The following is a 14,592-nucleotide window of genomic DNA, read 5'->3' as shown; positions in this document are numbered from 1 at the left end:
GAAGGATTACGTCAAAACTACTTCACAGATTCCCAGCAAATTTGCACCACAGATAGATGTTAGGGAATGGAAGACTCCGCTGAACTTTGGAGCTGATCTGCATCCGGATTCTGGCTCAGGATTTATCTTTGTATAGGCTTTGAAGGATTATGTCAAAACTACTTCACTTATTCTCACCAAATTTGCACCACAGATAGATATTAGGGCATGGAAGACTCCACTGAATTTTGGAGGTGATCTGGATCTGGATTGGTGGACGTCAGAAATCCCTGATTGCTCTTGGTGTTTTTGCGTTATCCTGTTAACAGTCTGGAAGGGATGGACTCACTTGTCTGTCCACCTGCACTCTAAAAAAGTTATTTCAACTTAGTTATTTCAACGGTCAACTGAGTTAATGCCGCAAGACTTCTCTAGTTAAGTTGAAATGACTTTAGTTAAATTGGAATAACTTAAAAAAAAATCTATGCAAATTGTTACATCACTTTTTTCTTATTGAGACAGCGGTTAATTTTTTTTAGCATGTGCCTGTCTCCGTTCATTCAGTGTATCTTACAGAGTACATAGCTGTTGTTTTTTAAAGTTGATGAGTAGCTGCATGGTTTACACAAGATTTAATCTGGCTTCATATTAAAGGGGTTGTTGCCTTGTACAAAATCTGTTTTTTTTTATTTTTTATTTTATAATCTAGAATAATTGCAATTCAAATTCAGTTGTTGGTGGAAATAGTAGTCCTGCTTTCATTCAGAGGAACGTGTCTTCTATTGTGGACCCAAACTGAGTATTGAGTGGCAACCAGAGAGTGCAAAAATTAAGGATGGGGTGCAAGTCTTTATTTGTATTTTTTTAATGATTGAGATTTGTTCACTGTTTGCGAGCCAATGGCAGGCTGGGCAAAAAGTGAGGAGGCCGGGGTCAGCTGTAGCTGAATGTCTCAGCTGGATGTTCAGCTGTTCGGCTCAGAGCGGCCCGCTGCAGTGGTGGAGGTGCAACACGGTGTCCATCTTTCACTTTGAGCATGGAGATAATTAAGTTATTGAGAAGAGTTCCCCAGCCTGATGTGCTGTGGCAGACATTGTGTTATACAAACTGAGTCGACTTTGCTGAACCCTAATGCAAAGTATGTTTACCACTTTTTTGCAGCTAAGCCTGGGGTTGTGAAAAAAAAAAATCATTTCCAGGTTGGTGTGTGCAGTGATGCAGTGTGATGTGTGTTATTTTTGTAAATGATTTCAGACATGTGTATGACTTAACCCCCCCCCCCCCCCCCCCCCACTCTCTAAAAGCAAACAAATCACAATATAGTAATATCAAGTTCTCTGTCAATGTTTGTTTGGGGGTAGTCCTTTTAGTTGATTACTCGTCTTATTTTTGGATGCAAATGACTCAACTGTGTGCTGAGTAAATAGGAAGCATCATCGACTCTTGTCTTGTTGATCATACTGGTAAAAAATGTCATTTTGTCAATGTAGTGAAGATAATTGCTTCCTGACATTTGTTTGTCAGGCACGTGTGTTGAGACTACACAGTGAGCACAGTCTTTTTGCCTTCCTCTGCTCACAGTATAAACTCTTTAAGGCGTACAAGAACACATGTAAACTGCGCAGATCACACACTCGCATACAGACATAAAAAGCTTCTGCAGCTGCTTTTGGTGCTTTCTGGAATTTTCAGGCCAGCCCTGTTGGCCAGAGTTCTTACTTCCTAACTGGCTGTGTGTGTAAGAGAATGTATGTGTGTGTCTGTGTGCATGTGGGAGGGGAGATGGGCAGGGGGCAGGGGGTGGGGGGGTGCGCTTGTTTTTTGGGACTGGAAGTCTATTGCAGCATTCTGAAGGAGTGTTCTCCCAGCGTGGGAAAGACACTCGTCTTTTCTTTGCCTCTCAGGGACTAAAGTAGGCAAAAGAAGGGCTGAGGGGACTGAACCTCTTCTCCGGGTACAGCTTTCTTTTCTCAGCCTACAAAGTTGTTCCTTTCTGGAAGTAGGACAAGGGGAATTTGTGGAAGCAGAGGGAGCAGCCAGACTGGTCTGAGTTTCTGTAAACTTGGAGAGGAGATGGGCAGCAGCTGAGATCTTCTCCCAGCGGTGCTGGGCAGTCACTGAGGTTTTGTCCCAGCCAGGCTACGCAGCACAGAGCCAGGCGGGACCGAAATGTATCGCTCTGGCAGTGAGGAGTCAGACCTGGTAAGTCTGAATAAGTTGACACTGAAGAAAATGATTCCAACGTCCTCCAGGGGAGTATGCTGGAACACACTTTTCTCTGCTTACCCTGATTCCTCTTTCAGTCAGCTGAACAAAGAGGAAGGGCTTGGACTCAGGAGGATGAGGGTTATTAGTGCAGGATTTAAAGGGGCGTAATCGTACACTTCCTAATTTTCTCCCTTGTTGCTTTTCTTCTAAGCCTTTGTCGTGAAGCAATTCCTTGTATTGTGTTGGTGTTTGACACAATAGGCACCTCTATTTCGACTCGTAATTTTTGTAAAGTTCCAAAAGCCACTTCTTGCCTAAAGACATTAGTTAATTAATGCATGGCCCAAACTGAGTTTTCCATATCTGTTTACTTTTTTAGGTACGTTATTGCAGAATTTTTAGATCATGAATGCAAATGAATGGATGTCAGCAGCATCAGTGCCACTGGTGACTATTCCATACATTTCCTATTCTGGCTGTGAGTCATATTGTACTGGAAGTCAAATTGTTTCACAATATAATCAGTAATTGTCTGCAGTTACACTTGTGTGTTAATGACTGATCAGCTTTCAAATGTAATTTTGGAAATTTTCACGACCCGTTCATTAGTTGTGATGAGAAACCAGAGGTCAACCCGAAATAATAATTTACTGTGTAAGTACTTAAAAGCAGACCAACAAAAGCCTCTATTATTCATTGCTGCTTTGTGTGCTGACCGTCTTGTGCAGCAGATGGTGATTGTTGATTTGTATGTGAGAAAATACCTGTCCACTCTATTCATGGATTCATTTGGGGTGTGGGAAATCAAACAGAGGGAGACACTTTAGATAAAGATTCTGATCAGGAACTGCAGTTTGAAGCATGTGAATGCTAATACTAAACTTGTGCATTGATGCTTCTGGTGCTTATATACAAAGTATTCAGCTTCTCTGTAGTTTTTATCATTTTGTTATGTTAGGGTATCAAATTAAACATATAATCATCTGTACACAATGACTTGAAAAATATTATAAATGTTCTTATTCTACTTACACCCAATGAGGGTGTCAGAATTCTTGTAGATCTGTGGATAACTCCTCACTCGGGGGAGGAGGGGTAACAAGAAGACAGAGGTCGGGAATGAGAATGAGAGGAACAGTAGTAGTCAGTAAACCAGTATTAATACAATAACATGCTTTTGGAGGGCGGTATGCATTTTCAGAGGCCCGACGTTCATGACCAGTCGCCCAAAATGACAGATATTCGCCCAATATCTGAGATTAAAGTTTAGTCTAATCTAAAATAATAAAGAGCTGTTCTGCCAATTTGTAGACCTAAGTTCAAATCCTGTTCATCCTATCTGTCTGCATTCTTGGAAAAGACTTAATTTGTACTCATCCAGGCCACCCAGCTGTAAATGGGTACTGACCATGGCTGGGGAAGTAACCTGCAGTGGACTGGTGTCCTGTCCATGGGGGGTTGTCGACTCTCATCCACTTCACGTTACAGAGTCAGGGATAAGCGCCAATAAGACTCAGAACCCATGTCATACTTACAATACATGTACGTGTAGCCTGTATGTCAATGTCTTTTTTTGTGCCACATTTCAATAAAACAATGACTGGGAAAGCAATCAAACAACCCTTTCATCACTCATGGGCCCTGCAGCTTATAACTACTTGTGAGTTGTCATGTGTGTGGTGTCTTAGTCAAAGACTTGCTTCTACATTTGGGGAAGGCCTCAGTGGGATTTGTCCTATAGATGCTAACATTAAAAGGGCCTTCAGGAGGATTTTATGGCACCGTCAACAGCACCAAAATATGCATTGTTTTGTAAAATTGTGTTTTTCTTTTCAATCATCACTGCCTTATACATAGACCACCATAAAGGATATCTAGCACTGTGCTTCAGCAAAGTTTCTTTCACTCCCAGTTAGGAAGGCGGCCCTCTCCAGCAAGAGCTGGGCAAGTCCTGATTTACTCGGCTTGTCTTCTGGGTCCTCTTCCTAACTCGGGAGTGACAAGCCTGAGGTCTCTATTGAATCAAATCCATTTGGTCTGAAATCTACTGGTAATACCAGATGATTCACTTTATAACCTGTACAATCTCATTACAACATATCCCAGTACATCTGCCTTGCCTTTAGCAAACAGTTGCAAGAGGTTCCATAATTTATCACAGGCAGACATTGATTGCCACAACAGATAAAGGTGAGCTGACTACATAAATCAGGGAATTTCCAGGAATAGCCTGAAACAGAACAATCAGTTTCATGGTTCCAGTCCCACCCTGCTCAAGTCAACATCCTTTGTAGCTGGAAACATAGCAAACTCTGAATTGCTGCTAATGATCACTCCCTGCATCCAGAGATAGACTCATGTGACTCAGAAATACTCAGAATTACTACGGATTAAACCTAGAGTAGTACTGAGTCTCTCACTTCAGGGCAGCCAGGACTTTTTAGTTGGATGCGTTCAAGTGCCAGGGTCTGTTAGTAAATGTTCATGTGCACTGATTGACTAAACTGCACATTTTATGATTTTCTCAACTGTGTGGCAAATACTTCAATATAGGTTACGCTAGTAGGCTATCACAATTGTTGCATATGTTTTTTTAAAGCTTGCTGAGTATGCTATCTGAATTATATAAATATGTAGAATGGACGCTACAGCCTAATAGTTTGTGTTTAAGAAAGTTTAACAAGATGAAAATGTGAAGTCTCATTTCCAAAATCAAAATTATGAACATGAAAACAGTAGCTAAGCCCCTCATTGTAGTAGAGCTCTCAAGTTTAAATTATGTATTTGTATCTGGAGACAGTGGGCTCATGTATTACTGGTCAAATGTTTAAACTCTTGGTAATTCTGACTCAACTGAGTCAAAGGTCTTGTAAATCCCAGATCTGTGCATTGAGTGACTCAGAAGAGCTTGAGTCCATAAATGAAACCATTTGTCTGTGTCTGAAATGCCAGGGCATTTTGAGAATGCAGAAGTGGTAAGTCCTATATCATCCCCACTACTACTTCCTGGACCAGGGAGTGTTGATGTGCAAGTGGGTTCCTTGGTCAGATAACAGCACTGATTCCAATGGTTGGTGTGTAGTATTCCAGATTTTCCACTCTTATTATTGCCCCCTTCCTGAATTGCCACCTTATTGTGGTGGAGGGTGGACTTTTTTCTGGTTCCGGAGCACAGCGGTGTTCTGCTGTATCTGTTAGCTGTTTGAACTGAGCTGTTTGAGTTCTTTGAATTAACAGTCTTTTTCAAGACTTTTTTACTTTTTTTTACTTTTTCACCGTGCTCCAACGCCTAAAGAAGACCTCTAACGGTCGAAGCATCGCGACGGAGCTCTTTTATCAGCTAACCTTCATCAGCGTTGGCAAGCTAACTAGCTTGCTAACGCTTTCGTTTTTATTTTTATTTTATTTTTTAGCACTGTTGTCGTGCTGCTCCACAGCCTGCCTAGTGGATTTTTATTTTATTTTAGCACTGTTGTCGTGCGTTACCTGTGCTGCTCCACAGCCTGTTCAGTGGATTTTTATTTTATTTTTTGGCGCTGTTGTCGTGTGTTACCTGTGCTGCTCCACAGCCTGTCCAGTGGATTTTTATTTTATTTTTTAGCACTGTTGTCGTGTGTTACCTGTGCTGCTCCACAGCCTGTTCAGTGGATTTTTATTTTATTTTTTGGCGCTGTTGTCGTGTGTTACCTGTGCTGCTCCACAGCCTGTCCAGTGGATTTTTATTTTATTTTTAGCACTGTTGTCGTGTGTTACCTGTGCTGCTCCACAGCCTGTTCAGTGGATTTTTGTTTTGTTTTTTGGCACTGTTGTCGTGTGTTACCTGTGCTGCTCCACAGCCTGTCCAGTGGATTTTTATTTTATTTTTTACCACTGTTGTCGTGCGTTACCTGTGCTGCTCCACAGCCTGTCCAGTGGATTTTTATTTTATTTTTACCACTGTTGTCGTGTGTTACCTGTGCTGCTCCACAGCCTGTCCAGTGGATTTTTATTTTATTTTTACCACTGTTGTCGTGTGTTACCTGTGCTGCTCCACAGCCTGTCCAGTGGATTTTTATTTTATTTTTAGCACTGTTGTCGTGTGTTACCTGTGCTGCTCCACAGCCTGTTCAGTGGATTTTTATTTTATTTTAGCACTGTTGTCGTGTGTTACCTGTGCTGCTCCACAGCCTGTCCAGTGGATTTTTATTTTATTTTTAGCACTGTTGTCGTGTGTTACCTGTGCTGCTCCACAGCCTGTTCAGTGGATTTTTATTTTATTTTTAGCACTGTTGTCGTGTGTTACCTGTGCTGCTCCACAGCCTGTCCAGTGGATTTTTATTTTATTTTTAGCACTGTTGTCGTGTGTTACCTGTGCTGCTCCACAGCCTGTTCAGTGGATTTTTATTTTATTTTTTAGCACTGTTGTCGTGCGTTACCTGTGCTGCTCCACAGCCTGTCCAGTGGATTTTTATTTTATTTTTTACCACTGTTGTCGTGCGTTACCTGTGCTGCTCCACAGCCTGTCCAGTGGATTTTTATTTTATTTTTTACCACTGTTGTCGTGCGTTACCTGTGCTGCTCCACAGCCTGTCCAGTGGATTTTGATTTTGATTTTATTTTTTTGGGCGCTGTTGTCGTGCGTTACCTGTGCTGCTCCACAGCCTGTCCAGTGGATTTTTATTTAGCGCTGTTGTCGTGCGTTACCTGTGCTGCTCCACAGCCTGTCTAGTGGATTTTTATTTAGCGCTGTTGTCGTGCGTTACCTGTGCTGCTCCACAGCCTGTCCAGTGGATTTTTATTTAGCGCTGTTGTCGTGCGTTACCTGTGCTGCTCCACAGCCTGTCCAGTGGATTTTTATTTTTATTTTATTTTTTAGCACTGTTGTTGTGCGTTACCTGTGCTGCTCCACAGCCTGTCTAGTGGATTTTTATTTTATTTTAGCACTGTTGTCGTGCGTTACCTGTGCTGCTCCACAGCCTGTCTAGTGGATTTTTATTTTGTTTTAGCACTGTTGTCGTGCGTTGCCTGTGCTGCTCCACAGCCTGTCCAGTGGATTTTGATTTTGATTTTATTTTTTTTGGCACTGTTGTCGTGTGTTACCTGTGCTGCTCCACAGCCTGTCTAGTGGATTTTTATTTTATTTTTTACCACTGTTGTCGTGTGTTACCTGTGCTGCTCCGCAGCCTGTCCAGTGGATTTTTATTTTATTATTTTATTTTATTTATTTATTTTTTTTAGCACTGTTGTCGTGCGTTACCTGTGCTGCTCCACAGCCTGTCCAGTGGATTTTTATTTTATTTTTTAGCACTGTTGTCGTGCGTTACCTGTGCTGCTCCACAGCCTGTCCAGTGGATTTTTATTTTATTTTTTACCACTGTTGTCGTGCGTTACCTGTGCTGCTCCACAGCCTGTCCAGTGGATTTTGATTTTGATTTTATTTTTTTGGGCGCTGTTGTCGTGCGTTACCTGTGCTGCTCCACAGCCTGTCTAGTGGATTTTTATTTTGTTTTAGCACTGTTGTCGTGCATTGCCTGTGCTGCTCCACAGCCTGTCCAGTGGATTTTTATTTTTATTTTATTTTATTTTTTAGCACTGTTGTTGTGCGTTACCTGTGCTGCTCCACAGCCTGTCCAGTGGATTTTTATTTTGTTTTAGCACTGTTGTTGTGCGTTACCTGTGCTGCTCCACAGCCTGTCTAGTGGATTTTTATTTTGTTTTAGCACTGTTGTCGTGCGTTACCTGTGCTGCTCCACAGCCTGTCTAGTGGATTTTTATTTTGTTTTAGCACTGTTGTTGTGCGTTACCTGTGCTGCTCCACAGCCTGTCTAGTGGATTTTTATTTTGTTTTAGCACTGTTGTTGTGCGTTACCTGTGCTGCTCCACAGCCTGTCTAGTGGATTTCTATTTTGTTTTAGCACTGTTGTCGTGCGTTACCTGTGCTGCTCCACAGCCTGTCTAGTGGATTTTTATTTTGTTTTAGCACTGTTGTCGTGCGTTGCCTGTGCTGCTCCACAGCCTGTCCAGTGGATTTTTATTTTATTTTATTTTATTTTTTAGCACTGTTGTTGTGCGTTACCTGTGCTGCTCCACAGCCTGTCTAGTGGATTTTATTTTATTTTAGCACTGTTGTCGTGCGTTACCTGTGCTGCTCCACAGCCTGTCTAGTGGATTTTTATTTTGTTTTAGCACTGTTGTCGTGCGTTGCCTGTGCTGCTCCACAGCCTGTCCAGTGGATTTTATTTTTATTTTATTTTATTTTTAGCACTGTTGTTGTGCGTTACCTGTGCTGCTCCACAGCCTGTCTAGTGGATTTTTATTTATTTTAGCACTGTTGTCGTGCGTTACCTGTGCTGCTCCACAGCCTGTCTAGTGTCGGATTCCCTGTTTGGGAATCCGCTAGCTTAGCGTAGCTACTAGCTCTTAGCCGTTTTAGCATGGCGGCTTCTCCTGTCTCTCCCGTACTTTTCTGCTCTGGGTGTGAAATGTTTAGTTATTCCTCGGCCTCTTTTAGCAGTAACGGTACATGTAATAAGTGCAGCTTATTCGTAGCTTTGGAGGCCAGGCTGGGCGAATTGGAGGCTCGGCTCCGCACCGTGGAAAATTCTACAGCTAGCCAGGCCCCTGTAGTCGGTGCGGACCAAGGTAGCTTAGCCGCCGTTAGTTCCCCCCTGGCAGACCCCGTGCAGTCGGGAAGGCAGGCTGACTGGGTGACTGTGAGGAGGAAGCGTAGCCCTAAACAGAAGCCCCGTGTACACCGTCAACCCGTTCACATCTCTAACCGTTTTTCCCCACTCGACGATACACTCGCCGAGGATCAAACTCTGGTTATTGGCGACTCTGTTTTGAGAAATGTGAAGTTAGCGACACCAGCAAACCATTGTCAATTGTCTTCCGGGGGCCAGAGCAGGCGACATCGAAGGACATTTGAAATTGCTGGCTAAGGCTAAGCGTAAATTTGGTAAGATTGTAATTCACGTCGGCAGTAATGACACTCGGTTACGCCAATCGGAGGTCACTAAAATTAACATTGAATCGGTGTGTAACTTTGCAAAAACAATGTCGGACTCTGTTGTTTTCTCTGGGCCCCTCCCCAATCAGACTGGGAGTGACATGTTTAGCCGCATGTTCTCCTTGAATTGCTGGCTGTCTGAGTGGTGTCCAAAAAATGAGGTGGGCTTCATTGATAATTGGCAAAGCTTCTGGGGAAAACCTGGTCTTGTTAGGAGAGACGGCATCCATCCCACTTTAGAGGGAGCAGCTCTCATTTCTAGAAATCTGGCCAATTTTTTGGGATCCTCCAAACTGTGACTGTCTAGCGTTGGGACCAGGAGGCAGAGCTGTGGTCTTATACACCTCTCTGCAGCTTCTCTCCCCCTGCCATCCCCCTATTACCCCATCCCCGTAGAGACGGTGCCTGCTCCCAGACCACCAATAACAAGCAAAAATCTATTTAAGCATAAAAATTCAAAAAGAAAAAATAATATAGCACCTTCAATTGCACCACAGACTAAAACAGTTAAATGTGGTCTATTAAACATTAGGTCTCTTTCTTCTAAGTCCCTGTTGGTAAATGATATAATAATTGATCAACGTATTGATTTATTCTGCCTAACAGAAACTTGGTTACAGCAGGATGAATATGTTAGTTTAAATGAGTCAACACCCCCGAGTCACACTAACTGTCAGAATGCTCGTAGCACGGGCCGGGGCGGAGGATTAGCAGCAATCTTCCATTCCAGCTTATTAATTAATCAAAAACCTAGACAGAGCTTTAATTCATTTGAAAGCTTGTCTCTTAGTCTTGTCCATCCAAATTGCAAGTCCCAAAAACCAGTTTTATTTGTTATTATCTATCGTCCACCTGGTCGTTACTGTGAGTTTCTCTGTGAATTTTCAGACCTTTTGTCTGACTTAGTGCTTAGCTCAGATAAGATAATTATAGTGGGCGATTTTAACATCCACACAGATGCTGAGAATGACAGCCTCAACACTGCATTTAATCTATTATTAGACTCTATCGGCTTTGCTCAAAAAGTAAATGAGTCCACCCACCACTTTAATCATATTTTAGATCTTGTTCTGACTTATGGTATGGAAATAGAAGACTTAACAGTATTCCCTGAAAACTCCCTTTTGTCTGATCATTTTTTAATAACATTTACATTTACCCTGATGGACTACCCTGCAGTGGGGAATAAGTTCATTACACTAGAAGTCTTTCAGAAAGCGCTGTAACTAGGTTTAAGGATATGATTCCTTCTTTATGTTCTCTAATGTCATATACCAACACAGAGCAGAGTAGCTACCTAAACTCTGTAAGGGAGTTAGAGTATCTTGTCAATAGTTTTACATCCTCATTGAAGACAACTTTGGATGCTGTAGCTCCTCTGAAAAAGAGAGCTTTAAATCAGAAGTGTCTGACTCCGTGGTATAACTCACAAACTCGTAGCTTAAAGCAGATAACCCGTAAGTTGGAGAGGAAATGGCGTCTCACTAATTTAGAAGATCTTCACTTAGCCTGGAAAAAGAGTTTGTTGCTCTATAAGAAAGCCCTTCGTAAAGCTAGGACATCTTTCTACTCATCACTAATTGAAGAAAATAAGAACAACCCCAGGTTTCTTTTCAGCACTGTAGCCAGGCTGACAAAGAGTCAGAGCTCTATTGAGCTGAGTATTCCATTAACTTTAACTAGTAATGACTTCATGACTTTCTTTGCTAACAAAATTTTGACTATTAGAGAAAAAATTACTCATAACCATCCCAAAGATGTATCGTTATCTTTGGCTGCTTTCAGTGATGCCGGTATTTGGTTAGACTCTTTCTCTCCGATTGTTCTGTCTGAGTTATTTTTATTAGTTACTTCATCCAAACCATCAACATGCTTATTAGACCCCATTCCTGCCAGGCTGCTCAAGGAAGTCCTACCATTATTTAATGCTTCAATCTTAAATATGATCAATCTATCTTTGTTAGTTGGTTATGTACCACAGGCCTTTAAGGTGGCAGTAATTAAACCATTACTTAAAAAGCCATCACTTGACCCAGCTATCTTAGCTAATTATAGGCCAATCTCCAACCTTCCTTTTCTCTCAAAGATTCTTGAGAGGGTAGTTGTAAAACAGCTAACTGATCACCTGCAGAGGAATGGTCTATTTGAAGAGTTTCAGTCAGGTTTTAGAATTCATCATAGTACAGAAACAGCATTAGTGAAGGTTACAAATGATCTTCTTATGGCTTCGGACAGTGGACTTATCTCTGTGCTTGTTCTGTTGGACCTCAGTGCTGCTTTTGATACTGTTGACCATAAAATTTTATTACAGAGATTAGAGCATGTCATAGGTATTAAAGGCATTGCGCTGCGGTGGTTTGAATCATATTTGTCTAATAGATTACAGTTTGTTCATGTAAATGGGGAATCTTCTTCACAGACTAAAGTTAATTATGGAGTTCCACAAGGTTCTGTGCTAGGACCAATTTTATTCACTTTATACATGCTTCCCTTGGGCAGTATTATTAGACGGTATTGCTTAAATTTTCATTGTTACGCAGATGATACCCAGCTTTATCTATCCATGAAGCCAGAGGATACGCACCAATTAGCTAAACTGCAGGATTGTCTTACAGACATAAAGACATGGATGACCTCTAATTTCCTGCTTTTAAACTCAGATAAAACTGAAGTTATTGTACTTGGCCCCACAAATCTTAGAAGCATGGTGTCTAACCAGATCGTTACTCTGGATGGCATTTCCCTGATCTCTAGTAATACTGTGAGAAATCTTGGAGTTATTTTTGATCAGGATATGTCATTCAAAGCGCATATTAAACAAATATGTAGGACTGCCTTTTGCATTTACGCAATATCTCTAAAATCAGAAAGGTCTTGTCTCAGAGTGATGCTGAAAAACTAATTCATGCATTTGTTTCCTCTAGGCTGGACTATTGTAATTCATTATTATCAGGTTGTCCTAAAAGTTCCCTAAAAAGCCTTCAGTTGGTTCAGAATGCTGCAGCTAGAGTACTGACGGGGACTAGCAGGAGAGAGCATATCTCACCCGTGTTGGCCTCCCTTCATTGGCTTCCTGTTAATGCTAGAATAGAATTTAAAATTCTTCTTCTTACTTATAAGGTTTTGAATAATCAGGTCCCATCTTATCTTAGGGACCTCATAGTACCATATTACCCCATTAGAGCGCTTCGCTCTCAGACTGCGGGCTTACTTGTAGTTCCTAGGGTTTGTAAGAGTAGAATGGGAGGCAGAGCCTTCAGCTTTCAGGCTCCTCTCCTGTGGAACCAGCTCCCAATTCAGATCAGGGAGACAGATACCCTCTCTACTTTTAAGATTAGGCTTAAAACTTTCCTTTTCGCTAAGGCTTATAGTTAGGGCTGGATCGGGTGACCCTGGACCATCCCTTGGTTATGTTGCTTTAGACGTAGACTGTGTTTCATAATTATTGTATGGCCTTGCCTTGCAATGTGGAGCGCCTTGGGGCAACTGTTTGTTGTGATTTGGCGCTATACAAGAAAAAAGTTGATTGATTGATTGATCCCTGGGGTCCATTGCAATTGTGTTTATCCCCGGATTCTGTTGTGTTAAGTGGATGAGACCCTATGACTCCCTCCTGGACAGGATGCCAGTCTGACGCAGGTTACTTGCCAAAACCAGTATCCATTTACAGCTGTGTGGACTGAACCAATACAAATAAAGTGTCTTGTCTAAGGACACAGACAGGTAGCATTTACAGGGAATCAGAACCAGGTCTGTTATTAGCCCATCTCCTTAATCCACTGAGCTACTTGCTGTCTGTGTGACTAAGACACTCAGTGTATGTATTTGTTTTGATAGTTAGCATGCTAACCATCAACACTGTAAAATGGACCATGGTAAACAGTTTAAAGTGGAGCTTCACTTTAGAAAAGAACATGAGGACAAAGCAAAGTGATACAGGTGCAGCACAACAGTCTCATTGCCAGTTATGGGAAAGCTGACCAAAGAGAAAAATGTGTGTGCGGCTACAGGACTCATGAAGTGTCAAAACCTCAGCAGTTCAAAGAACCTCTCAGTCAATTGCTTCAACAAAAGCTTCATAACTTGAAGCTTCATTTAATAGTAAATTTAATAATTTAATCATCAACTTGGTAGGCATTTATTCAAGGCTGGTGATTATTAACAAAATGCTGCTTGCTGCCTGTGCTGTAATATGGTGTTAGGTTTCACCCTGGGTGTGGCAAACCAAAGGCAACTGCTTTAGATCAGAACTCTCTGCGTCTCTGCGAACCCTCTCCATAGCCTGATGTGCACCTCCCAAATGATGGAGACCACAAGTACTCTGATTGGTCATTTTTCCAGTTTCAGTCTTCCTTTCCCGTCAGATTTAAAAGGTTTTGCAGTGCGCACGCTGATTATATCATGGATCAAATAGAGGAACCTTTTTGGCAGAAAGGTCAGCAAATATGACCAACTTTACAGCACAGAGTTGAAAAATTACAGACACTCAAATGACCCGTAAATCACGGAGGGAAATTGCACATAATGGTAACATCGGTTTGGAGTTTGATGATTGTATAAAGAAGTGGAGTTCTCATGTCACACCCCCCACTCTTCCTACATTATGATACCCACCAATGTGACGGAGAACTTCTAAAGGGTCACGCCATTGCGTGGCCACGGAGTTACAGAGTTGTAGAATGGTAAGTGGGCTGCATTTATATAGTGCTTTTTCCATCTCCATCAGAAGGTCAAAGCATTTTACAATAATGCCTCACATTCACCCATTCACATAAACGCACTCCCACACGATCATAAATCAGGCTTTAGGATTTTAAGGTGACACTCCGCAGCAGACCTATTAATGCACATAATGCCCATGCCCAATGCACACAATGCACATATTTAAAGCAGGTGTTTATTTTTTTAGATGAAGTTTTGACCCGACAATTAAATGAGGCATGCTTCAAGGTCAGGCGTTTAATTAAGGAGATATGGTAGTTGTATAGCATACTAGGAAATTAGAAGCTGGAGGTGACATAGCACAATTTCTGCAGACATGAAACAAAAAGTGATATTGTAGTCATTACTGACTACGCAGATATAACTTAAACAACTCTAAAAGCAGCTAATTTCACAAAGGTCATGCAGCTTCATCATGGAATGTTACAGGCTTATCTTCTATATTACCTTTCCCATGGATCGATAGATGTCAAAGTTTGTGTCAAAGCCAGGAAAATAACATTGGTAAGTAACATTGACCAAAAATAAATAAATAAACATACAGTATCCACTGCAGTTATTCAATAGTCTCAACAGAGTTTCATCATTGTATAACAGGCAACAGAAAATAACATTAATCTAACATTAGCTAAATTTGTATGACATAAGCTGTCAATCTCCTCACTAATGTCAACCTACATATGCCACAGATATAC

General features: G+C 41.6%; 1 protein-coding gene across 8 annotated transcripts in view; it reads left to right on the top strand.

The window, feature by feature from the left end:
• The window catches only part of cacnb2a (calcium channel, voltage-dependent, beta 2a), a 282,202-nt gene that overhangs the window by 147,445 nt on the left and 120,165 nt on the right, over window positions 1-14,592 (top strand). Inside the window, exon 1 of one of the 8 annotated variants that reach the window (XM_034170660.1) lies at window positions 1,836-2,181. The exons of the other annotated variants lie outside the window; for them this stretch is intronic. Within the exon in view, the coding sequence (XP_034026551.1) occupies window positions 2,149-2,181 (33 nt within the window). The 5' untranslated portion in view covers window positions 1,836-2,148. Of the gene's footprint in view, window positions 1-1,835; window positions 2,182-14,592 lie in introns of those variants that run through there. 8 annotated transcript variants of the gene reach the window in all.

This window comes from Thalassophryne amazonica, chromosome 1 (assembly GCF_902500255.1).
Source record: "Thalassophryne amazonica chromosome 1, fThaAma1.1, whole genome shotgun sequence".
Classification (NCBI taxonomy): Eukaryota; Metazoa; Chordata; class Actinopteri; order Batrachoidiformes; family Batrachoididae; genus Thalassophryne; species Thalassophryne amazonica.
This window is presented reverse-complemented; position numbering and strand designations above follow the sequence as displayed.